Below are 24,505 nucleotides of genomic sequence, written 5' to 3' on the forward strand. Positions count from 1 at the left end.
CAAATTTCACCAATATGGAGGCCCTCTCACACCCCCAGGAAGATAGGCCGGCCCAAGCTCTCCAGGATAGACCCAGCCATCCTTCCAACTCCCTTCAGACCAAGCCCCATCAAAATTATCAACCTCATTCGAATCCACCCTCATCTGCCTAACCACGTTCCCGCAGTCGTCCAAAAACACATGTAAAACCCCCGCGCCACTCTGAGCCTTCGTGTCCTCAATAAACGCATGAGTCACCACACAAGCAGCGTGATACATCCAGTACGTCTTACACAAATCATCAGAGTTCAAGGACGATTCCTCTTCGCGTGTGCCTACGGCCTGCCCCTCTGCTTCTTCGCGCATTCGTAAGAAATCTGCCAGTATATTCTCACGCCAGTCGACATCCTTTAGCGCCGAATTGTTCGTCACACGCTCTGGGAATCGCTCAAGAACACGAGCAATATCTGCATTCGAAAATAACCCTTCGTCCTCGAGGACTAGCGAGTCGGGTCCGATAACTTGAGAAATATCCACGTATTCGTTCCAGATCGTTCGGTGGGCTTCTTCGTTTTCCGCATCGTAGTTGGTGCGGATCCACATACCCTCCGCACCTGTCCATGATTCGTAGCCGGCGGCATACCGGCGGAGGGAGTTTGGACGTAGTGGGCGAAGAATAGCATCAATTTGTTGCTGTGTGGGCTGGGCGGGCGCGTACGTCTGCGAGTCCTCTCTAGTGCGGTTGTAGTAGGGCTAAGATTCGTGATTAGAGGATCTATAATGGAATAAGAAGCGATAGAGATAGTAAATAGGAAAGAGTAGCGAAAAGCTGACAACCAAAACTAACCTCTCTACCCATCGTCCCAATATTTAGCCACTGGCGAACGAGGCGTTCGCGACGCTGGTCGGATAGTTCGTTAGGTGAGTCTGGATAAGGAGTATCCCATTGTTCCTTGGAAATGTTAATCAACTTGACAGTGCATGGAACATTAGGAGAGAAGGTACACACAAGAAGATAGAGGTCGAGTGGAAGAGCCCCCATGCGGGAATTGGGGTCGGTTCTTCAGGCAACCCCTCTGTGTAGATGTGAGGGGGCATTTTGGCGCAAATTTATGCTGAGGGTAGATCTGAGGTGGGGATATTCTGTCATGCGCTCAACATCCGATTGTCTTAGGCGCCCGACCCACCCCCGACCTCGTCGCTTCAGTTTCTCCTGGCTTGCTAGCCCTGCTAGACCAGAATGGCCCAACAGCAGCATATTGAACGGTCGCCTTCTTCATCTTCTTCTGAGGATGATGAAAACGCAGAATTATTTACTGCAGTTCACTCGACGCTTGACAGAGAGCAGTTGCCCCTGCTTGCGAACGCCATTCTACGGCGCCAACCCCTCTATCGAACCACCAATGCGAAACCCTCGGTCGGCGAGCCTCTATATGGATCTTACCACATACTCTTCCCGTTGACGTTTGATATCGGCCTTCGCTGGATCGCGAAAATCCCTATTAACGGCACGGCAAGCAAATGGGATGAGTTGTCTGCCTCGGCCCTAATCTCCGAGGCAAACACAATGCGCCTCTTGAAGCGTGAGACCACCATCCCTCTACCTGATGTTTTGGACTACTCCTCAACCACCCAAAACACTCTTCGATGCCCTTATATTATCATGACCTTGATTTCCGGAATCCCTTTATACAACGTCTGGTTTGGACACCGCCTAAAAGGTGCCTGTCCTGACACTGCTGACACCACCCATTTACGCCGAGTTCGCGCCCTTGAAAGCATCGCCTCGGCAATGGTGCAGCTAGATAGGTTTTCATTTCGAACCGGCGGCCGTCTTCTCTTTAGAAATGATGGTAACCCATCTCATATCGGGTCTATGCGACGAGTCGATCATAAGGCTATGCTTGACCGATGGTTCGTTCATAAAGATCCAGACGATGACCCTATCTATATCGAGTATGCGGCATCTAGCGACCCGAAAGCGTACTATACCTTTATGCTCGACATACACCCCGAACGAAACAAGGTTCCTAGGGGTCTCGTAATGCTCTTACGCCAGTTAATAAGCTGGATCTCTGAACCTAGTAGTATGGATCCCTTTGTCCTTGCACATCCAGACCTTGATATCCAGAACTTCATCGTATCCGAAGAGGGCGAGCTCCGAGGTGTTATCGATTGGGATGGGATCGCTGCTATGCCTCGTACTCTTGGCAACGAAAGATATCCTGGGTGGCTGACGTGCGACTGGGACCCAGCTATGTACGGATATAAGGAGTCTATGGAACATGGGGTGGAACCAGAAGGTGTATGGGAAGATTCGCCCGAATCTCTCGCCTACTACCGCGGTATCTATGATGATATAATGGCAAGGCATCGAATGGAGAGAAGAGGATCTGAAGCCAACCTCTGCCGAATGTCTCTCATTACGGAAAATTTAGCTATTGCGGTAGATGATCCTCGTTGCCGAAGTGCAATTCTGCGCAAGATGGTACAGGAAATATGGGCTGTTGCGGAAGGAGGTGGGCAACAACTGGATTTCACTGATCTAGCTGACATGTTCGCCGAGAGCAATGTTGATGTCGTGGTGATGGAGTCGCTCCATAGGGCCTTTAACACCCTTCTATCGAAGAAAGGGCTATAGGGTGCGTGTGATTACATGTGCCACGATTCTAGCCTCCCTCCATGCGGAGCCATGTGAAATCTACGACCTTGTCGGTGGAACAAGCACTCATTCTCACGCTGTTGATTCATGGAGCGAATGTGAATAGTATTGATATAGAAGTCAGTTTCCCACTCAACCTCTGTCTGCGAACGTCTAATTTTGATATTGAACCGAGCCCCGATCCGTCGCTTCCTATTGGAAAATGGAGCTTCAGTTTTGTGGTCTGATGAATCAGGGAGAAACCTGGCTCATATATCGATGCTTGCCTGTCCTGGATGCCGCATGTTGAGTTCATCTCGACTTCGGTAGATTTTGAGGTTAACATCAAATGGAAAGACTCGAGTAATCATGGCATACTTGATTATGGGGCGATGGATGGGTCAATATGTCAACCTCGGAAGGAAGGAGGTAAGAAACGACGAACATACAGGGAGGGAGGCTTTTATAGAACCACGCACGGGAACGCACACAGACAAAGAGCGCTAAAATAAGCTGGTCAAGACTAAACCAGGCACAATTTACATCCAATATCCGATATGGTGTAGTGGCTAACATCGCCGTCTCTCACACGGCAGCCGGGGGTTCGATTCCCCCTATCGGAGTGTCATATTTTTTTTCCCTTTCTTTAAACCTCTTTTTGTCCGAATTAGCCAATCAAATGCTCCCCCAAAAAGACAAAACAAAAACAACAACAATAATAACAATAACAATAATAATCTCTCCATGGTCGCTTGTCCTAGAAAGAATATTGTAACTCCAACTAACCGAATGCGAAGTCATCTTGGTAATACCCCATCTGGTAGCCTAACTAAAACCAATGACGTGGTTCAACCTTCAAAGGATAGCTTCCAGAAGGAAGATCTGTAAACTCTCAAAGACACTTTCAAAGAACATGTATCAAATAAACACCACCAAAGACATCGGGCCGTATAAGGGAGACAGACTATTGCACTAGGAAGAGGATACAAGTGAGACGTAGCTAGAGGCTCTAGGGACCACCATGTGTAGTTACGTACCCAGTTTTCGTAGATTAAGGCACCCTAATAGCCCGGTAAAGTAGAGCCCACGCGGCTATTAATGTTTTGCAGCAGATTCCTCGGCCCTTCATTGAGGCCGAAATCCGAAGCCAAGCTCAAAGAACATTTCGAATGATTGGCAATCAGGACTACTCATACGGTCCATGCTCTCAAATTGTCTTGGAAATGGCACCTGATTCAAATACTACCTCTGTTCCTTGCATCTCAAGGGAGATCACATATAGCACCAATGTAGAGCGCTGGTAGGTCGGGTTTTGACGAGGTTTGTCTGATTCTGCCGGGTTATGAACCCTAACGAGTATCCATGGGTAAGCACCCTACTTTAATTCTGTAATACACCCTACATGCGCGATTTTACTTTTTACTTGTTAGAGGCTACGGAGGGCCCGGTAGTATACCTGGAAGTACTATCGATTTAGCAAATAATGACATCCTTGAGGCAAACCCCTTCTGATGTGCGCCTAATCTAGAACATGTCATGGCATCTTCGGAAATTCCTCAATTCCTCATACGACATGGGTCGAAATCGATACAATCGTTCCTGAAAGCAGTTACTTAGTTTGAAGCTGCCAGACAGCGGAGAAGTTACTATTTATATGAAGTAGTTGTAGGTAGTCGTTCCTAATGCCGATCACTTGCTTTGGTGCCTCTTGGAACAAGCGCCGAATGCCCCCCGTGCTCCGACATTCGTCGGACTTCGGGCAATGAAGCACCGGAATGATTTCACTATGCGTGTAACAGGGTATTTTAGGCCATCTCACACGATTACATTGTCAAATATAAATACCATGTGGACCTGTCATGAGAAGAGGCAGACTCATGTGAAATTTTTGACAAACCACGACCATGGAGTCTGTCAGCCATCTTCCTGCAATTCTATGTTGCTTTCTCGGAGTATTGGGTCTCGTAAGATTGCTACTTTCAGAGAGCTTTTTCGCTCTTAAAGCTGACTGCAGTGTAGCACTTCATTTATGAACGTCTCTCTAGTCCGCTCGCACGGCTTCCAGGCCCGGCGATCTCTAACTGGACCGATCTTGTTTATATACGATATTGGTTGGCCGGGAGGGTCCCGTACTATGTTCACGATCTGCATGAGAAATACGGTAAGAAAATGATTCGAGGACAAATCCATGGAATGGGTGTTCGATCATTCCAAGCTTGGGAATATAGAGTGCTGACATGCGCAATATCAAGGTCCAATTGTCCGAACCGGGCCTAATAGAGTCGATATTTGCGACGTCGATGCCGTGAAGGAAATACACAAGACTAACTCGCGCTTTCTCAAGTCCCCTTGGTATCGAACGCTCCTACCAAATGGCATGGAAAACGTCTTCTCGACCACTGACCCGCATTTCCATTCTAACCGTCGCCGTCTACTGGCATCGCCGATCTCCGACACATCACTGCATCAGCATGAAGATTTGATTACAGGCCGGGTGAAAATGACGATCTCAAGAATGGCAGAAGAGATACAGGACCGTGGCGCCACCGACGTGTTTAAATGGTGGCTATTCATGGCGACCGACATTATCGGGGAACTTAGCTTTGGAGAATCGTTCCGCATGCTCGAAGCTGGCAAGGTGATAAACAAACAGGAAAGGCTCAAAATCTTTCTAACACTACACCGCAGAAAACCCAATACACCTTAGATCTGGAACGGATCGCAAGCCTCCAACCGATTCGAACAACATTCCCTAACCTGGTCTACTTTGGCAAATATCTGCCTTTGCCAGTCTTCAAGCGCACCGTAGAAACCGGGAAGCGAATGGCCTCATATACGAGCCAGTCCATCGACCGATACAATAAAATGATCACCGAAAATCCCTCCAACCCGAAGAAGACGCTGTTTACCAAATTGTTTGACACCGAGAAGGGTGGCCTTACTCCTGAAGAGATCAAGAATGAGGCTCAAGGGTACATCGTTGCAGGAAGTGATACCACTGCTGTTACTTTGACCTACCTTACCTACGCTGTCTGTGGAAACAAGCAAATTCGAGACAAGCTGGTCGCCGAGGTGGCAGCGTTGTCTGAGCCAATCCATGACAACGACCTTCGGAGTTTGCCTTACCTTAACATGGTCATCAGCGAGACCCTTCGTCTTCACACGGCTGTTCCTTTTGGGCTCCCTCGTGCTGTACCATCGGGAGGGGCCAGTTTCAAAGGATACTTCCTTCCGAGCGGAGCGACAGTGTCGACTCAGTCTTATAGTCTACACCGGGACCCGACAGTCTTTCCGGACCCAGACACGTAAGAAGAAAATCCGCCGCACGAAGAATAATACTAACAGAATGCAGGTTCAAACCCGAGAGATGGGAGAACCCGACCAAGGAAATGAAGGATATTTCCATTCCATTCGGGGGTGGCTCGCGCAGTAAGTCAAGAAATACATAACCTGATAACCTTGGAATCTTGGAAAGCTGGCCGGCTTACACAATGGATAATATGTAGTCTGCATCGGAGTGCACCTGGCCCGCATGGAACTTCGCCTAGGATCAGCCCTCTTTTTCCGAGAATTTCCAAATGCTCAACAATCCAACAAAGAAGAGATGACCGAAAAGGACATGGAAATGCAATCCTTCCTCTTGATGGCACCAAAGGGGCACCGCTGTCTGATTGAAGCGAACTGAGCTGGTTCTATCAAGTTGACCGATAGATTTCCCCTCTTCATTTAAAGCTCATTCGACCTGGCTCGCGCAATTTGCGTCTTGAGACTCTTAAGACACCCTGATAAATTGCGCGCGGCCATTTCGCTTTTTCAATGGCTTGCGCTGCGTTCGATTTTAGGTAATGTGGTCATTGATGGAGGCGTCATATCTGGGTCTTTTAACTATCGCTTTCTCGAGTAGCTCTTTGTCCATGTAGCACCACTTTCAATCCACAATAACTAGCGGTCAGCGCTATGAATTCTCCGAAAATTACCAGTGTCAATTGCCGAGTGATTAATATCAGACACGAGGTCAACATCAATGAACAACCATGAACAGACTGTGAAGTGACTGCGATGGAATGTTGTGAGTACATTCTCGACAAGAACTTATACTAACCAAGGATGGGAAAGGGGAATGAGGAAACGAAGATGAAACCATTCCTAGATATATGCAGATCGAATATGCAGATCGAGTTATGTACATGCAAAAGGGGTATATAGGACGCCTGCGTGCTATAATGGTAGACGATCATGTTCTTCATCACCCTCGTTTTCATCTTTGTGGGACACCAATTGATAAGGGCCACTGGAGCTGAAGCCCTGGCGAAGTCGACGGTGGATAGCAAAATAAACACCGCAGAGAAGGCCGAGAAGTACCACAAACAAAATGGACCAGAGGGCCCATAGGCTTATATGAGGAGAGCCCACCGATGACGCTGGTAGTCGCTGGAGTAGTCCCGTCACACCGAGACTCTCTCCGTTGGAGTCGATTGCACGCACGCGGAAGAATGAATCAACTTTGGAGGTCAGTGGGATTTCAGTTTCGAAACCGGTGCGGGGGATCTGGTCGACAGCCGTGAAGGTCATATTTCTAACGTCTTCACCGTCCCACGCCTCAACTCGCCATTCCGCTACCTCAGTAGCACCGTTCCAGCTAATGAAGACACTCTCTGGTGTGATCGCAGTGTCGGGTATTGTCAAAGGATTACCAACCCAGTCGAACTTGAACACTCGGTAGGAGACGACACGGCCAAATGTGAAGAAAGCAGAGGCACCAAAGTGCACATTGCATACAATATCGCCCTCTGCAGAGAACTCGGTGAAGGCTGCAGAGTGACCCCAGCCCACGAGCACGTTGCCTGTGTCTAGTACTTGCACATTCCCTTGAGAAAGGGCCATGATGTCATGTGGATGGTCAAAAGATTGCGCTAACGTTGCCTGCCGCGCTTCCATATCAAGGTCAACGATCATCCCACGGCTCACCGCGGAGAGGTTGTTGTTATTGTAAGCTGCATTGTCGAACAAGCTGAGACGGTTGGGTCCTTGCCAGCGAGCGTCATGCTGCCATGAGAAGTTGGTGGCAGCTCCATCCGAGGCATCAGCAAAGTTGTTCCGTTTCCCTCCTAGTGACCAGAGGACATCACCAGTGGTGCCATCAATGCATGCAACAGTATGGAGATGGCGCATTGAAATTAAGTACCGGCCCTGATCATCCTTGTCCACGCTGTTGATGTGCGAGTGGTCGTACCCCGAGGTCCGTGTCTGGCCGCTATCTTCAATCGGATGATAACTATCACTCGGGTGGTAAAAGTCGGATACGCGCCACTGGAATAACAGTTCTCCGGTTTCGAGGTTGATTTCCTGGAACATTCCATCGTAAAACCATCCTAGCTCCGGGCCGCCGATGGAACTCAAATCCATCAGGATAGGGTCATAGATCATCAAAATTGCGGTATCGTTGGATGTGATTTGGAAGTCATGCAGATCACCGTCATATACGCCGATTGGAGACACCACATACTTCTGGGTGTAGGTTGAATCAAGCTGTGATTGGACAATGCAAATTAGAGAACCGGAATCGTGGTGAGGTAGCTCCGTGTACGACTTACCATGTACCATGATCCTCTTCCATAGCCGTCGGCTGTGTCTCCTTGCCAATAAGTGAGGTAGTCCTCGCCCTTGTACCGCTGCACTTTGAAGTCTTGCGTCGTACCCCCGTTCCATTTTGTCCACACAAGTTCACCAGCCGGGTTCAGGATCATCGGACCTGGGTGCGCAGTTGAATCGCCTCGAGGCGCAAGGAATGTGTATCGGGGATCGCATTTTGCGCCAGGCGGGGTGATTTCGACAACAGGTGACTCCTGATCGAAGGAGATGTAATTTCGGTCTGGACCGAACCCTTGAACTCCTAGATCATACCAGCTTAAACCGGCGCGGAACCGGAATTTGAGAAGTTGCGGGACAGCAAACAGATAGAATACAATGAGACCCCCGATGGCGGCGAGAATCAGAGCAATCCATCGGAAGAGAAAGCGGGTGTGCAGACGACCATTGCGAAGCCAGGAGCTCAGGCGTACCACGCCAGAAGAAGTCCGCAGGAACATTACCGCATCGCGGACGAAACAAGGGATTCGAGCAGAGAGAGACAGTGTGAGCCTTTTGCCTCGGAGCCAGGGGCTGCGACGGCATGGTTTTATTCCACATCCTCCTTTTAAAGTCGATTCCCCGCCGTCTATCCCGAAAACCACTTCTTATCGGCAGGAACCACTTGGTCTTGGCGACACGGACGGTGGAACTGAGCGTGTACGCGAACGTTGATTCGGTAGATGGCGGATTTCCATAGGAATATCATGGTCTGCCAAGCTCCACGTGGGTCAAAATCCCTTCGAGAATTGCGCGTCTGCGCCAACGAGCGACGAGAACATTTGCCGAGAGGGTAACGCGGCGGTAATTCCCTCGTGGCTGGATGGAGTCCCGTCCGTCATCCAGTGAGAATTTCGCTGCAAGATCTCCACGAAGGGAACGGCAACGCCATCAGCCCCGCGCGTCGTCATCAAAGTATTCCCGAGGTTTGTGGCGCTAATTTGTGGCGGTCCGGCTCGATCTTCCAATCTTGGGACCGGATAAAAGAATTCAATGTTTCCTATAAGATATTATAGTGTGTTGTACTCTGTATATTGCACACAAGGAAAAGGATTCATCAGCAATGTACTTTATGATTCAAACATCTATCGTTTTTCTTTTTCCTTTTTATGCTGATCTCTTACTCCTCTCCTTTTCACAGGAACTTCGGAGATCGGCCTTGACGTCTCCATTCAGTTTAGTTCCCAAGTCCTAAGACAATGGGATATGGAAAAGGTGAATTCGAGGTGAGAACATACAACATATAACATTTGAAGGGAAAAAGAAAGGACATGAACTTTTCGTATTCGGTTCTGCGTATTTTGGCGCCAAGACATTGCGGAGTGTTCGTCACTCGATGGTCATGTGGGTACAACAATGTATTTCAGCAGATGCTGGGCGCTTGGTAGTTTGAACGTTGGAATAAGAATGGCTTGGAAATTCCCTATAATCTGTAGGGCCGAGATCCTTCACTTATTAGTAGTGGAAGATATGGTGACTAGTATGTAGTACGGAGAGTCTTATTGTCAAATATATATGTGGTCTCATCTCCATATTATATCAAAAATTGACAAGTACATCTTCCGGATAATTATGGGCACAGAAATGAGCATAATCCGCTAACTTGCATGGCACATTGGGCTTAAGAATATGTAACATGCTATCGGCCTAGTGTTTCCTGATGTTCATTAGTTACGGATAATACTTGGCAAGCCACCCGTGGACGCGATCGATAAAATCGAGAAAACGCCAAAAAAAAGCCCCTGACCATGGGTCGGAATAATGGTTAGTTATAATGAAGTGTCGTCTCACTGCTTTATATCTACCTAGGCAGAATTGTATAAAAGTCTAAAGGAAAGCTTAAAGACTATCTGTACGGATATTATATGAGGGGACAGGAAGAAGTCGAGGAACATTGGAAGGATAATCAACTGAAACATATTTCGCCCGGAAGGGCCGGCTAACAATATATTAGCACGAGGTACGGAGTAAAAGGTACGATGTAGTATTCTTTTGTCTTAGTTTCATTTGAACAGAATAATCTTGGAACTTTGTACGGAGTACTATTGAATCCTTTATTAATAATGCAAGCCTTGCAATATGTTTGGACTATTAAATATTTGTGGATATTGAATACATATGAGTGCGTCCAAAAGTACTACAAGGACGTGCACAGAGGCCTTTGGATTTGAAATCATAATATATGAGACATTTTCAATCTTTCAATCTTTCAATATTCAATATGGCGTTGGCTCTAGCGGCTTGTGCGCTGAAGAAACCGGAAAGTTCGATCCCGCCTAGAAAGTTAGTAACCGGGAGGGTCCAATCATAGTCGAGTATACCTTTTGGACTCCATTTACTCCATTTACTCCATTCACTCCATTCACTCCAATTATGTTGAACTCCATCCTACAACTTATGTTGTATGTTGTACATGACGGAGAAAAATTATCCAGCGAATTGAGATTGTCCAATGCAAGTGTCCCTGTCATAAGTTATTAATATTAAGCCGACAAAGGTACCTGCAGATGCGTCGCAGCTGGCCGACGCCCTCGACCAAATAAACTTCTTCTTTGGATCCACTTTTCGGGCTTTCCCTTTCTCCCTTCCCCCTTGATTATGGCCTTTCCCCAGGGCAGGGCCTTGGTCTGATCGCGTTTTTCCCTTTCTCATCATACCCACGCGTCATGAACAGAGCGATGGACAAGAATATGATGTCCCACGACGTCGGCATCGACGCGACCGACCAGGATGATTGGGACATGCAGCGCCTCGGAAAGACCCAGCAGTTCAAGGTGGGTTGCGCATTTCCTGGAACCGGGCCTTAGTACTGATCGACGATAGAGAAACTTTCGTTTTTATTCGATCTTAGGTTTCACGACGACGTTGATGGCGACATGGGAGTCGATTCTGCTGTGAGTTTACAAGCGCGATATTACAAGGGAACACTGGGAATAACGGAGAATGGTGCAGCACGAGTACCTACGGCCTGACCGATGGTGGCCGAGCCGGTATGGTCTATGTATATATTGGCTCGTTCGTTGGATTTTTCTCTGCAGTGATCTCCATGGCCGAGATCGCCTCTATGTGAGTCTCATTCGACCTGCATATTGCCCACGGAGATTGACTAGCCAGCTCCCCAACATCGGGTGGACAGTACCACTGGGTCAGTGAATTTGCCTGGCCGAGATGTCAACGATTCCTGAGCTATCTCACCGGTTAGCCGACACCTTGAATTCCAATCCGACGATCCTCAGCGCTAATCCGGTTCTAGGTTGGCTCTCGGTGCTAGGCTGGCAAGCTGCTTTTGCTAGTATTTGCTACCTTTGCGGTACTCTGATTCAAGGACTACTGGTCTTCAACTACTCAGACCCCTCCGGTTGGGTGTATGGCTTTGAGCGCTGGCATGGCACACTGCTGACCATCGCTATCGCTGCCGTCGGAACTTTGGTGAATACCTGGGGCTACAAGATTCTCCCTCCCCTGGAGGGCCTCATCCTCGCCCTTCACCTCTTCGGTTTCGTTGTTGTCGTTGTCCTGATGTGGGCCATGTCTCCGGGAAAGGCCTCTGGGGATGCTGTCTGGAAGGAGTTCACAAACTCCGGCGAATGGCCGAGCATGGGCCTCGCGTGTCTGGTGGGCCAGCTGACTCCAATCTTTTCCTGGACAGGCCCTGATGCTGCTACACATATGTGTAAGTCAAACGCCGTATCTCTCGTCCGCCATGATAGCTAACTTTTATTAGCCGAGGAGGTCCAGAATGCTGCCTTGGTGGTCCCCTGGTGTATGGTTTCGACTGCTTTGATCAACGGCAGTCTCGGTTTCATCATGCTAATCACCTTGCTGTATAAGATGGGAGACATACAGGATGTGCTCGCCCCGGCGAGTGGATTCTCCTTCCTCCCGGCAGTTAATCATGCCACCGGCTCCGCGGCTGCCACTAATGCTGTGGCTGCTATCATTCTTGTGATGGAAGTCTGCAGCGCTATCGGTATTCTTGCGACCGTCTCCCGTCAGACCTTTGCTTTTGCCCGCGATGATGCTTTGCCGTTCTCTAAGCAACTGGCTCACGTTAACCGACGCACCCAGATCCCCATCTGCTCTGTGTTGGTATCGACTATTATTACCGTGCTGCTGAGCTTGATCAACATTGGATCTACTGCCGCTTTCAATGCTGTCGCATCTGTGATGATCGCGGCACTCTTCACCACTTACATCTTGCCGATTGCTGCCGTCATCCGGGTCCGATTTCAACCGGGTGGTATCCCGCCTTCGCGCTTTTCGCTCGGTATTTTCGGGTTACCAGTTAATGTCTTCTCGTTGGCTTGGCTTTGCTTCGCCATCATCTTCACCTTCTTCCCAACCGCCAATCACCCGACCCTGGTGGATATGAATTGGTCCATCCTTGTCTTCGGAGCCGTTGTCATCTTTGCAATTGCTTTGTACATTGTTCACGGCCGCCGAGTATATCGTGCGCCTGTGACCCAAGTGCGCAAGGTTGAATAAAACCATACTTTGGTATTATTGGACCCTACAGCCCATTGGCTCAAGGGTTTGCGCTCAGACGCACCTATCAATTTTGGCACCAAGCGCTGGCCCATTTTCTTTGCGTATATATTTTAATAGCGATGTGGATACACAACATATTGGATAGAGATAATTTGATACCCAAGGAAATCTGAATCCCCCTGAGCAGCGTTGGTTGAACTTCAAAGACATATGAGAACCTGGCTGGGTGAGTGCACAAAGTGCCCTGTTTAATTTCGACCCAGAATTCCTCTGGCACCGAACTCCCAGGAGCGCTTTCGGCGAATGGGAATGCACGTGCTAATATCTAATGCCTTATTGAGCTGAATCGATTCGGCCATCATCGGCCCCTAATCGCACCATCTGGCGTCCCTTGCGTACCTCCGCCTTTCCCCTTCCCTTCCAGGTATGGCGCCCTCAGCCTGACCCATTTGGATTAGCCTCCCTGACGGGCTGCCCTCCGAACGAGATAGTGCACCTGATTGTATCGGATATTTGACATTGTCACGTGCTGTCGGATGGTCCTCGGATCACGTGCGTGACTTGTTTCCACCTATACTCTTGGCATTTTGGGGGTCCCCCAAGAAGGGCTACTTTTGAGCAGAATATCAACAACTGCCATTAAGAAGTATAGCATATTATGGCTGCAACCTATAGATCAATACTTTATCGAAATCCCGAGTCTCGAATGCAGAGAAAGAAAATCTCCATTGACGCTTAATAATTCTGTCCCATCCGTGCCTACTTGTAGTTACTTTTGATCTCCACCCCAGTTTTCTCCTTTACACATATTGCCATTCAGGCATAAGAAACTATATCTATATAAAGATGAACTCCCCATTAGATACCGTGACACCGGACTGCACGCCAAAGAGGAAACCCAGAACCTGCCCTCACTGTAAGCGTCATTTTCGCCGCCACGAACATCTCCAACGGCACATTCGGATACGTATGTCCAGACATCTGAAAAAGACAATCCTCACATTTAGAGACTAAGGCGTTCCAGATACAAACGAAAAGCCATACAAGTGTTCATGTGGTGCTTCTTTTGGCCGGCGCGATCTCCTGAAGCGTCATGAGGACATTGGCCATTCTTCAATAACCCCATCATTGCAAGAGCCATCGCCTGTGACTACCGATGACAGTCAAAGTCACCAACCACAGGGAAATAATGCCGTTACGACACATCACCCCAGCACGTCCTTTTGGGAACTTCCTGAGCTTCAAGGCGCGGATGTGTCGGCTGGAACGATTCATGGGCAGGAACCACTTCCCGATCTTCAATTTGAAGGTACATGGCATCCCTTCTACTTCACTTGAATTTGCGGAAAGAATCTTCTAACTAGGTTAGGAGGCTCGCTTTTTAATGCCCAGGATCTCTTGGTATTGCAGGACTTGGAATCGTTCAGCCATAATATGGGGCTCAGCACTGAATGGACTCTACCTTCCGAGCCTAGTATTGTTCAAATCGTTGCGGGAGAATCAAACCTAAATCCTGTCTTTACGGGGTCGACTGGAAATATGTCGCAACAGCGGCCCTCTTCGCACTCGGATCAAGACCAGTCTCTAAGCCGACTTCCTATTGAACGAGAATCAGTTGGTAAATCTCCTTCCGCCAAATTTCTATTTACCTACCTGATTACTGACGGTAATAAACTAGCCGAGTTTGGAGTGTTAACTCTACCCATTGTGAGAATCACTGATGACCACCGCAATCGCCTTCTTCGAGCTCTTAGTCGATCTCAGACGGCGATGCACGAACCCCTTTTTCCATCCTGTCACTCACTTACAAGATTTGTAAATGGATTCTTTGATGGCTTCTATCCTCATATACCAGTCGTCCATATCCCAACATTCAAAGCAGAGGACTGTGAGCCGGAAATAATTTTCGCCATGGCTGCGCTTGGCGCGCAGTATCGGCATGAACATCGGAAAGCAGTTATTCTTTTTTATGCGGCAAAGGATACTTTGCAACAAAACTCACAGGAAAGAGAAAGGATAGAATTGAACAACAATGGTCCATCCAGTGCTCGACAGGCAACATGTCCCGAAACACAAAGCTCGGGGTTCGAAAGCTTCCCATACAGACAATTGATGCGCGAGGCACGATGTGCTCTCTATCTAATTGCATTTGCAACTTGGCAAAGTGAGCCGGACATCATACGAGATGCATTCAACCTTCAAAGTTTTCTCGCCAGATGTGTAAGAGAGTGCCAGCTCAATGAGACGGAAGAATCCTTACAACCGGGATTAGACTGGTACTCCTGGGTACAGCAAGAATCAGACAGAAGAGTCAAGCTGTTCTCTTTTGCTCTTCTTAATCTACACTGTATAGCGTTCGCTACTCCGCCAGTGATACTAAGTGACGAAGTTCATCTCCGTCTTCCAAGCACCTGTTTCGAATGGATCGCTCCAAACAAAGAGAAATGGTCCGTGGTGCACAAATCAGACAATGCGCAGCAAATGCTTTTTCAAGAAGCTCTCTCTCACCTGTTGAACGGCTCCCACGAACCGCATCTACTTAACTCACAACCGGTTCCATCTCCTTTAGCAAACTATATTCTTTTACATGCTCTGATCCAAAGAATCATGCTTGTTCAGCGGGCATTTAACCCATACACCGACGATGATCATACCCTGCTCAATCACCAGAAGGAATCTTCTAGGTAAGAAGCCATCAATGTATTTTCAATGAGCCCAGATACTGAACCTTGTTCTTCCACAGGAAGGCTCTTCACGCATGGACGTCTCAGTGGCAACGAGCCCCCGAATCAAGTCTTGACCCTCGGAATCCCAACGGGCCTGTCACTTTCACCTCAACGGCATTGCTCGGAGTTGCATATGTTCGACTAGCATTCAATATAGGTTCATATAAGATCCTTGGAAGTCGGGACCCACAGGAAATTGCCGAGAGACTACGCCAAATGCCCCGTCTCCCTAGTGGGCCTCATTTGCTTCCCGCAATATTGCATGCGACACATGCTCTGAGCATACCGGTCAAGTTGGGCGTCAGTTTTGTCTCTCGCAGCCATGCATTTGTGTGGAGTATTCAACATTCACTGTGTGGTTTGGAATTTGCAATCTTCCTCAGCAAATGGCTGTTCTGTATATCGGGCTGTCAGAAAACCCGGCCTCTTGATGGTATATGTATTCCCTCCCCCAAGAGTTAGCAATAGGCTGATATGATTAGAACATGAGAGCCGCCTTATTAGCTGGATAGAGGATATTGTTGAAGAGGGAAGGACATCAGGCGATGAAGACCTTTGGTCTAGGCCCACATTACCATCTAATTGTGCCTACTTGGGTTTCGCCGTTATAAAGTTATGGGCTACATTGATAAAAGGAAACGACCAGTGGGCGATATTGAGGGTAATTGGAGAGGGTCTGGATACATATGCTAATATTTGCGAGCGAATGTTCACCAGTTCTTTGGCAGAAGGCCAATGAACACACCCTTCTTTTGCTCCGATTTATTCACATAGTCAGCATTTCGGTACAAATTTTGACCTGAGTCGCAAGGCCTCTCCGCAGTGATAGAGCGAATAAATTCCAATCACACATCCAATAGTCAGACCCGCCAACAGGCTGCATCCAGGGCCAACCCCTAGATTTTCATAGAGTGGTCTCGAAAACACGACAGCGCCACACGCAAAAGCACTTCGAGTGAAATCAGTGGCGGCAAAAACGCTGGCTGCGTATTGCGGGTAGCATGCGGGGATGTAGAGGAAGACACATTGCATCAAGATGAACACCGACGCTGGGTAGATGACGATTCCTATTGTCGGTACGATCCAGTGGACGTTCGGGTTTGCAGCCCAGCCAAAAAGCAGCAGGCCAATAGATGGACCGAAACATGCAATGAGGGCAGGGACTAAGACGCCTTCGGGCTTGCGAAGTCCTCTTGACTTGGGTGTGAAGATCTTGTAAATGTAGAGGTTATAAACTGCGAATGATATGATCGTTCCGACAACAATAGCCAAGAAAGCTAACCCCATCTCTCCCAGATTAAACCCGTAGATCCCCTGGTAGACAATTGGGAAAGCTTCAAAGAATGAATAGTAAATGCCGTATGTCAGAGATGTGTAACAATTCAAAAACAGGATTGCCGGGTCAAGGAATGTGATCTTCGAGGGAATAAGCAGCGACTCTTGTACAACCGAGTAGAAAGATATGCCTGCTTGCGTGATATCCGCAGCAGTCTGGTAGCTATAAGGTCTCTTGGTCCGCATCTTCTCCAAACGCCGAGCCCGCCGATGAAGGATAGTGGCGGGGCTGGTCTCAGGCAACAACAAGAGCAGGACAAGAATGGGACCAGCGGCTATCAAGATCTCCCACATTGAGAACCGCCAGCCAAGCACGGGAATCGCGAAACCAGATACTACTACACCAATGGCCGGAGCGCAGAAAACGCAGAATACCCATGTTGTCATCGCGTGTGGAAGCACATCAGATGAGTAGACGTCTGCGATTGAGGCGCCTCCTGTGGCCAGGCAAGGACTTCCGAAAAATCCTTGAAGGAAACGCAGGAAGTAAAATCCAATTGCGCTGGATGCCAGTGCTGTAGGAATACTGACAATGCAGAAGAGGAAAAAGGAGATGGCATATGGAAGGCTTCGTCCAATGCGAGGGATTTCGCTCAGAGGGCTGAAGAAGAGAGGGCCTGTACCGTATCCCAAACTGAATTTGGGTCAGCATGTAATATCAACAAATGATTAAGGAATCGAGTCATTTGACGTACACATAAAGAGCTAGGCCAAGGGATGCCTCTGCGTTGTTCACGGCGAATTCTTCAATAAATGCATTCACGCTCGGGGTGTAAATTGGCGCGGCCATATAAACCACAAAGCTATAAATACCGATAACAAAGAGGACAAAGGCCTTTTTCAGTTGTGACCAGTTGCGGGGGTTTTCTTCGTCATGCTCGGGGTACCATTCGACTAGTATTGTCTTCTCATCGTGAAATGCACAGTCTGGTTGCCATTGAAGATCCTCTTCTTTATACTTCAACCAAGAAGGCGTGCAAAATTGGCTCAAAAACTGCCCGACGATGCTGTCGCGTAGCCATTGAAGATGCATTTCGTTAAGCTGATATCAGAGTTAGACAAGAAAACGATGCAGGCCTCGAGGAAGACTAAGAGGATCCAGTATACCAGTCGTCTTATACAAAACTTCTGATTCATTATTAATTCTAGCATGATTTGTCACGTCTGGTCGCTAAGAAGAAAATGAAGTCTCCGAACAAGTGTGGAGGTGGCTGTTGGAGGTGATTGACTTATTCAGACCGACATGAACATACCTCCACCCAAAGGACTTTCAGGCACCATGGACAACGCGAAAGATTGAAAACCGTTTATTTTCTTTTTGCATATTATGTGCGGTGTTTATATTTACATAGCCTAGGGATATTTGAACTACTAGTAGATCTTTCTACGACACTCGGGGTAAATGAAACAGTACGTGCAGGTGATTCAAGGCCTGACCAGGGTAATCAACAGTGGTCTTTCGTTCCAGTCTTTATTCGTCTTAGACATAGCTTTTGTTTAGATACACCTAAAGACTCCAAAGTATAGTTTTGAATTTTCATTCATGTTTGATGGCCTCGACCTCAATCTCAATCTTCATCGCCGGAAACGCCAATCGAGGGACAGCAAGAGAAGTCCAAATAGGACGATGGTTAGGAATGTGGTCCTTCAACTTTTGCACACAGTAATCGAACGAGGAATCAATATTGACGTGGTACGAGCGAATCGAATAGACATCTTCCCATCCGCGTAGCCCCGTCGCCCGGAGAACTTTGTCCACGTTCGCAAAGGCGAGATCAACTTGGCCATTAATGTTGTTGGCGTCCAAATCACCAGTCTCGGTCCACCCTCCTTGGCCGGCACATTTGACGATATTTCCAAGCACGACCGCTTGGGAGTAGTGGCATAGATCGCTGTGCTTTTGACCAGCACCTTCTTCGTTGATGTAGGTAAGAGAGGACATCGTGATTGCAGGAGATAGAGATTTCAAATATAGATGATGAGTAGGCCAATCTTTGGGACTGGGTCCAAATGTTCAAAGGATGACGTCTTATATATGGGCGGTGGAGGTTAGAGGTTGTTGGAGGTTGTGGAGATGTTACCACATGCGGTATTTACCCCCACGGTATCTCCGAACATCTCCAAGCACACCTCCATGCAGGAGGGTCAAAATATTTCAGGTCGAATTCCGCACAACATTACAAATCAGCCATTGAAGAGATCTTATGGTTTATAAAAGAGCATATGGTTGGATACTACGCGAGATTAATTGATAATACCCGTTTCCCTAAAGAACTCACATTTGCTACCTATACAACCGATTGCACTAAAGACGTCATGTCTGGCCTATTTCAACCTCTCCGCATTGGCGACATTGAATTGCAGCACCGAGTTGTCATGGCTCCTCTCACTCGCCTGCGCGCCGATGCGGAACACGTCCCCCTTCCTATGGCCACCACATACTACGAACAACGCGCCTCAGTCCCTGGGACGTTGATCATCGCTGAAGCAACCCAGATCTCCGCCTCCGAGGGTGGAATACCCCATGGCCCAGGAATCTGGACCGAAGCGCAAATTCTAGGATGGAAAAAAATCACTGATGCTGTCCACACCAAAGGCAGCTATATTTATTGCCAGTTGATTGCACTTGGTCGAGCAGCTGATCCAGATCAATTGAAAAAAGAGGGAGGGTATGATCTGCTTGCACCTAGTCCTATTCCAATGGAATCTGGAATGCCGACTCCCAAGGAACTTAGCGAGGAACAGATCCAAAGAATCGTTAGCAATTTTGCAATTGCAGCAAATAATGCAATTCGTGCTGGATTCGATGGCGTTGAGGTCCACGGAGCGAATGGGTATCTCGTTGATCAGTTCCTCCAAGATGTGTCAAACGAACGACAAGATCAATGGGGTGGGAGTGTTCCAAACCGCGCCCGGTTCGGTCTGGATGTGGCTAGGGCCTTGGTGGATGCCGTTGGCCCTGAGAGGGTTGGATTCCGACTCAGCCCATGGAATACCTGGCAGAGCATGAAAATGACCGACCCTGTTCCCCAATTTGCCTACTTTGTAGAGCAGTTGAAACAGCTCAAGCTTGCGTATCTCCATGTCATCGAGTCGCGTGTGATCAACAATGTGGACTGTGAGAAGACGGAGGGAATCAACTTCTTACTTGATATCTGGGGCAGAACTTCTCCTGTACTTGTTGCAGGTGGGTATAATGCGGAGAATGTCCAAGTTGCTATGGAAGGAGAGTACAAAAACAATGACGTCGCTGTTGTCTTTGGTCGTCACTTCCTCGCGAATCCTGATCTACCATTCCGCCTTCGGCATCGACTTCCCCTAAATGGTTATGACCGGTCTAGCTTCTACACCGCTACGCAAGAAAAAGGCTACGCAGATTATCCATTCAGTACAGAGTTCATGAAGATATAAAGAAGTCGGTCATTTTCGGCCTCAGTTCATTTTGGGTATAAAGAGAGATATGAAGCCTGGTTTGTGATATTCACACAAATATGAGGTATCTAGTTAAAGAAAATTCGTTTCGAGGTAGATTACCGCCTGAGAGGCAGCTATTATTTCTACATAAGAAGTGTTCGGAGGGTTATATGTGTTTTGCTACAAGCGGGACAATGACGATAATCCATGCCCTGGCTTTGAGAATACTATGTTTCAGGGCAGTATTCTAAGTGGGAAATGCTCACAAGAGAAACACATTCACATTACATATAGACAAGGAGCACAAGTCTCTCAAAGGGTATATGTAATAGGATACCGCGGTCAAGTATGAAACGGAGGTCGTGAGATACAGAGAGAGGAGGGCATTCGCTAAGAGCCTGGCCCATGTATCAAAGATTTCGCTGCAATGATGTGTGACTGTAATACAGTGCTTTCTTGTCATCCGAACACCTCAGAATTTTCATCCCACAATTGCATCGCACCCATCCAGGGCTCCCATGGAGATCGAACACACAATTCCAATCCGAGATTCAGGTGTTCCTACCCTTTACCACCCTTTGGAATGCGGAAATGTCGATATTCATTCCCTCAAGTCCACCATATTCTAACAGCCATGTTCCCTCGGCATGGCGCGCCTTGAGAATCCTTTTCCTCGTCCCGGTATACAATGCTGATTTCAGGCTCTTCGCAATACCGGCACTGGGATATACTAATACACCAAACGTGGCACAACCCGCTTTAGACGTCATGTTTGCTATACCCTTGCCGACACCCTTGGCAGCCCCCTTTGCGCCATCCTTTCGGGCGCCTTCGTATGGCTTCACGACCAAATCGCTCACGGCCTCAGCCATCCCCCACGCGAAACCTTTACCAGCAAGAGCAAAGCCGCTCTTAATCCCAGTAACGGGACCGTGATCCCGTGGCTCTTCGCCATAGAGCCGAGGCATATTGCGCATTCCCTCGGTCATAGCGAGGGGGATGTCCACGGTCATCCCCTTCAGCGCAGTCGGCACGAAGTTAGCAACACTCATTATTGAGGCCCCTGCCATCTTGCCTGCAAGCCTGGCTCTGTGACGACTCGTAGAACTTCCTGAGCTGGACAACGAGTTCGCTTCAGAAGCTCTATTATTGGTGAATGGACTGGGTATGTTGTCAGGTGCCTCCTTTGTTATCTGCAGGGAGCGATCCCCGGTAGAGCTGCAATCTGACCCTTTCGTAGTTTGACTAGATTTGATACTCAAGGGCCGATCTATGCGACTGTGGTAGTCTTGATACTCCTCGAAGGGCTTGTAGAACAGACCTAAAATGGAAGCAGTGAGGTCCGTTGTCGTCCCTAAAACCGCAGAGGCACCGCCTGTGATGGGGTCCCACCGGCGATTCTCGATGATAATGGGATTGAGTGCATGTCTGGAGACTGGTTATTTGTGTGACTCCAGCGTGAAAAATGTTGTGCCGAAACCTCACGTACATTTTGAGTTTTTTTGGATCGAGCAGATTCTGAGCGATCAGCTGTGCTGCTGCGAGTTTTGAGATTTTCACTTTCCTGTGGCCTGTAGAATAAGACCACACTGCTGTTTGTCCTGGACATATATCACATGGAAGGAGTTCCAATGGAAGGTGCCGATGAAAGGAAGACACTGCTGCTTGAACGCCAATTTCTGAACCCATCTTTATCGCAATTGTGGAGGCCGCAGTAGTTGCTCGTTCCGTAAGGCAATACCTTATCCCTTCAGCCAGAGTATCAACATTAAGGTCCTTATGAGGGATAGGGCTAGGACCAGCGCCCGCTGCAGCAACCATAGCTCCCCAGAATGGCTGGCTAATGGGCAGTTAGTTGATTGAAACGTAGTAGGGTCCTGAGAACTTACTCTCCGAAAAATGGGATAATTATTGTTGGTTTGGCATTCCGCAAACCACAGGCCGTCGTTCCAGCGCCTCCATGATGCACTACTGCCGCCACATGTTGGAAAAGCCACTCATGGGGGCAATCTCCGATGAAGTGTACCTTATCGGTATTCATTCCACTCAGACTCGACCAGCCCTTAGAAATGATAGCCCGAACGCCGACAGCGTTCACCGCTTCGAGAATGGTTGCGGTAATTCCTATCTGGTCCTCGAGTACAATGCTCCCGAACCCAATATATATTGGCGGGGGGCCGGATGAAAGAAAGGCCTGGAGATCCAACGGAGGTTCGAATTCCGGGGGTCACGGAAGAAGAAACCGCAGACATCTAGAGACTCTGTTAGCTATCTCGGTTGATGAAGGATTTATGAAGCCGGCACTAACCAACATGAGACGGCCAATCCAATGGTTTTGGGACGAGGGCTGGGGACCAACAGTACGTGAAGGGGACTTTCAGTAACTCGGCAAGATGAGCGCCTTCAAACGTGGCCACTTCATCAAGGTCAAGATCTTTCCGCCACCCGTTGATCACATCACCTACGCTAGAAGAATCAGTTAGCCCGATGCAACACATTGCGTTTCAGAGAGAATCTTACCCTTGCCATGTAAGCCAGTTAACAATATCGTAGGAGACCTGGTTTTTCAAACTGTACTGTACATCTTCGGTGTTCATATTTGCCAATGGGTGTGGAAAGAACCTTGTAGCGCTCCAAGGCATGGTGAACATCAAGTGTACTGGAATGCTGAGTGCTTGCGCACAATGGACATGTGCAAAGCTTGGCGGATTGGCGATGATGGCATCGGCCACAAATGGGTGGTTTGTTACCATATCCGGCTCTATACATGAGCTCCAGCATCCATCAAGCATTTCCCGAATCATGATGCGCTTGCGACGGATTTCACCTGCTCGTAGGCTTTCCATACTAGGGATGAGTCCGGGGCTTTTCACCATGTATGCCATAAGCTCTGCTGGATCACCTCCAATTGGGTAAAACTCCAATCCCGAATCTCTCACAAAATCTTCAAACACATCATGTGTAGCAAGGCGCACGCGGTGTCCGTATTGCGTAAGTTCATTTCCGAGGGCAATGAAAGGTTGAACATCCCCGCGGCTTCCCACGACTTGGATGACGATGTTCAATTTGGCATGCCAAGCTTTTCTGTCTTCCGTACTAGGTTCGGGGCATATTGAGGTACGTTCGGGACCCACGGACGGGCTATCGGCATTCTGTGTCGGTAACTCGGAGTATTCGGGTGGTGGGGTAGTAGGTCGTCCCAAGAAAGGTCCATTGGAGAGGATTGAAAATCCACGCACGAATTTCGAGTTCCAGTCAATATCGACGCGGCCGGCTTCTAAGTGGCGCAGGTCACATCAATAATTTGAACAAGTGTACGCACCGAGCAACAGAAAGGAATAATCGTATAAACAGATAACGTAGCTTACCGGTTGTATGTATGCCTGTCATGTCGGTGGTGGGGGGATAGTTGGTATGTGAGTCGATAGGTTCTCCAGGTAGCTCGAAAGGCCCTTCGATGCGCTCATTGCTGGACATAATCGTTGTGATTCCCTAACTTCGGTGAATAACAGGAAATCAAAAATACCAAGGTGTGAGAACAATGAAACAAACTATCAAATGAAGTTATGACGAGAGATTGATGTTGAGAAACGACGTTCAGGAAGGAGACCACATCGAGCGGACGTTTAGACGTGTCAAACTTTTTTCTTTTTGGAAGAACGGCACGAAACAGATTTAGAAGCGATTATATCATGACGATCGGAATTCGATTTCTTACTCGAAACGAATACGACCATGCCCATGGATTGGCGGATACAATGCCGATCGGTATCATTCCAAGATTGTGGGTCTTCAAATTAAGATTTGGCTTCGGCTGGTCCAGATTCGGAGCTACCAAAGTTCGGCAGAACCCTAAATAATACTAGCTGGAGTCCACTCGTACTTTTCAATCGTATTCGTACCTAGGTAGGTCGTCCAAATACGATTAGTAATTTCCCACACCATCCATGGATGAATTTAAGATGGGTAGCCAGGGAATGCTAAGGGACTGTGCTCGCCGACCAATAGGAATTTATGCTGCCTGCCTAATTTACTTAGTCGTTGGGAGGGGATCTTCCGGGAATGGATAGCAGACTTAGGGAAATCATCTTAGGCTTGCCAAATTAGGCTATCATAAAGACAAATTTGTGGTTCCTCACTCCCGAGGCCGTACCGATTTTCGTATAGACATCACGGCTATCGTGTTCGTACCCTGCTCTGCCGTGTCGTCATTGATTTCCTGACAAAGACCTATAAAGGTCGCGCATCAGTCACCGTCGAGTATCAGGAAGACAGAACATTTCATTAAACAGAA

General features: G+C 48.2%; 10 protein-coding genes across 10 annotated transcripts; 5 read left to right on the forward strand and 5 right to left on the reverse strand.

Moving 5' to 3' along the window:
- Positions 1 to 6: 6 nt before the first annotated feature.
- N7489_005215 (uncharacterized protein) lies at positions 7 to 1,021 on the reverse strand (the record flags this gene model as incomplete). The annotated part of the gene is made up of 2 exons (XM_056710967.1): positions 7 to 732; positions 827 to 1,021. 2 exons carry the CDS (start codon positions 1,019 to 1,021, stop codon positions 7 to 9), a joined length of 921 nt encoding a protein of 306 aa, XP_056569388.1.
- Positions 1,022 to 1,219: 198 nt separating this feature from the next.
- Positions 1,220 to 2,620, forward strand: N7489_005216 (phosphotransferase family protein; the record flags this gene model as incomplete). Its single annotated transcript, XM_056710968.1, has 1 exon — positions 1,220 to 2,620. One exon carries the CDS (start codon positions 1,220 to 1,222, stop codon positions 2,618 to 2,620), a length of 1,401 nt encoding a protein of 466 aa, XP_056569389.1.
- A 1,904-nt stretch (positions 2,621 to 4,524) lies between these two features.
- On the forward strand, positions 4,525 to 6,305 carry N7489_005217 (cytochrome P450; the record flags this gene model as incomplete). Its single annotated transcript, XM_056710969.1, has 6 exons — positions 4,525 to 4,584; positions 4,640 to 4,781; positions 4,873 to 5,258; positions 5,309 to 5,925; positions 5,973 to 6,049; positions 6,127 to 6,305. The coding sequence occupies 6 exons, from the start codon at positions 4,525 to 4,527 to the stop codon at positions 6,303 to 6,305; spliced, it is 1,461 nt and encodes a 486-aa protein (XP_056569390.1).
- A 533-nt stretch (positions 6,306 to 6,838) lies between these two features.
- Positions 6,839 to 8,709, reverse strand: N7489_005218 (arylsulfotransferase family protein; the record flags this gene model as incomplete). The annotated part of the gene is made up of 2 exons (XM_056710970.1): positions 6,839 to 8,149; positions 8,215 to 8,709. 2 exons carry the CDS (start codon positions 8,707 to 8,709, stop codon positions 6,839 to 6,841), a joined length of 1,806 nt encoding a protein of 601 aa, XP_056569391.1.
- Positions 8,710 to 10,914: 2,205 nt separating this feature from the next.
- N7489_005219 (uncharacterized protein) lies at positions 10,915 to 12,733 on the forward strand (the record flags this gene model as incomplete). Its single annotated transcript, XM_056710971.1, has 6 exons — positions 10,915 to 11,022; positions 11,072 to 11,142; positions 11,201 to 11,314; positions 11,359 to 11,393; positions 11,451 to 11,921; positions 11,973 to 12,733. The coding sequence occupies 6 exons, from the start codon at positions 10,915 to 10,917 to the stop codon at positions 12,731 to 12,733; spliced, it is 1,560 nt and encodes a 519-aa protein (XP_056569392.1).
- Positions 12,734 to 13,582: 849 nt separating this feature from the next.
- N7489_005220 (uncharacterized protein) lies at positions 13,583 to 16,201 on the forward strand (the record flags this gene model as incomplete). Its single annotated transcript, XM_056710972.1, has 5 exons — positions 13,583 to 13,703; positions 13,761 to 14,045; positions 14,106 to 15,420; positions 15,480 to 15,895; positions 15,945 to 16,201. The coding sequence occupies 5 exons, from the start codon at positions 13,583 to 13,585 to the stop codon at positions 16,199 to 16,201; spliced, it is 2,394 nt and encodes a 797-aa protein (XP_056569393.1).
- A 35-nt stretch (positions 16,202 to 16,236) lies between these two features.
- Positions 16,237 to 17,830, reverse strand: N7489_005221 (MFS transporter; the record flags this gene model as incomplete). Its single annotated transcript, XM_056710973.1, has 2 exons — positions 16,237 to 17,431; positions 17,493 to 17,830. 2 exons carry the CDS (start codon positions 17,828 to 17,830, stop codon positions 16,237 to 16,239), a joined length of 1,533 nt encoding a protein of 510 aa, XP_056569394.1.
- A 504-nt stretch (positions 17,831 to 18,334) lies between these two features.
- N7489_005222 (uncharacterized protein) lies at positions 18,335 to 18,739 on the reverse strand (the record flags this gene model as incomplete). Its single annotated transcript, XM_056710974.1, has 1 exon — positions 18,335 to 18,739. One exon carries the CDS (start codon positions 18,737 to 18,739, stop codon positions 18,335 to 18,337), a length of 405 nt encoding a protein of 134 aa, XP_056569395.1.
- A 374-nt stretch (positions 18,740 to 19,113) lies between these two features.
- N7489_005223 (alkene reductase) lies at positions 19,114 to 20,208 on the forward strand (the record flags this gene model as incomplete). Its single annotated transcript, XM_056710975.1, has 1 exon — positions 19,114 to 20,208. The coding sequence occupies one exon, from the start codon at positions 19,114 to 19,116 to the stop codon at positions 20,206 to 20,208; it is 1,095 nt and encodes a 364-aa protein (XP_056569396.1).
- Positions 20,209 to 20,762: 554 nt separating this feature from the next.
- N7489_005224 (glycosyltransferase) lies at positions 20,763 to 23,688 on the reverse strand (the record flags this gene model as incomplete). Its single annotated transcript, XM_056710976.1, has 6 exons — positions 20,763 to 21,639; positions 21,701 to 22,051; positions 22,101 to 22,405; positions 22,524 to 22,677; positions 22,732 to 23,488; positions 23,580 to 23,688. 6 exons carry the CDS (start codon positions 23,686 to 23,688, stop codon positions 20,763 to 20,765), a joined length of 2,553 nt encoding a protein of 850 aa, XP_056569397.1.
- Positions 23,689 to 24,505: the final 817 nt, after the last annotated feature.

This window comes from Penicillium chrysogenum (assembly GCF_028827035.1).
Source record: "Penicillium chrysogenum strain IBT 35668 chromosome Unknown utg000002l_segment0_segment0, whole genome shotgun sequence".
NCBI lineage: Eukaryota > Fungi > Ascomycota > Eurotiomycetes > Eurotiales > Aspergillaceae > Penicillium > Penicillium chrysogenum.